General features: G+C 42.3%; 1 protein-coding gene across 2 annotated transcripts in view; it reads right to left on the bottom strand.

The window, feature by feature from the left end:
- The window catches only part of LOC108688605 (CD151 antigen-like), a 129,357-nt gene that overhangs the window by 7,663 nt on the left and 121,240 nt on the right, over positions 1-454 (bottom strand). For both annotated transcript variants that reach the window (XM_018194932.1, XM_018194933.1), the window contains exon 5: positions 97-270. In XM_018194932.1, the coding sequence (XP_018050421.1) occupies positions 97-270 (174 nt within the window). The remainder of the gene's footprint in view (positions 1-96; positions 271-454) is intronic.

The raw sequence follows: 454 nt of genomic DNA, 5'->3' as shown, positions 1-454 counted from the left end.
ATATATATATATGTATATATATATGTACAATATATCGCGGGTCGGCCTGAGAAATAAATAAGAAATTCTTTCCGATATGCGGGAGCTCGTACTTACTTCTTTTTGCATCTGGTCGATGGCCGCGGTTTCCCGGGATCGCACAGCATAATTCTCGAGGAAAGTGCGATTCAAATTCATTTTCAATTCGGGGCCAACTTGTTCCTCATACAGACGCGCCAGTGCACCGACTCCAGCTTCCAGAACGAGTACTGCCATCACCACGAAGATGTACTGTGTCGGCAGAAGAAAGACAAGAGGGATTAGAATTGGTTAAAATAATATCGGGATAGTCTTCCTGCAATTACGCGGTTACAACTCAGCATTTAACGTCTTTATTTTAGCTAATAAAAGGAGCGACGATGAAAGAGCAACGAATGCTTCTCCGTACTAACTGAATGGAAATTCCGATAAAAGC

Source organism: Atta colombica, unplaced genomic scaffold (assembly GCF_001594045.1).
Source record: "Atta colombica isolate Treedump-2 unplaced genomic scaffold, Acol1.0 scaffold236, whole genome shotgun sequence".
Lineage (NCBI taxonomy): Eukaryota > Metazoa > Arthropoda > Insecta > Hymenoptera > Formicidae > Atta > Atta colombica.
Note: the sequence above shows the minus strand (reverse complement) of the source record. Positions and strands in the feature narration are given on the sequence as shown.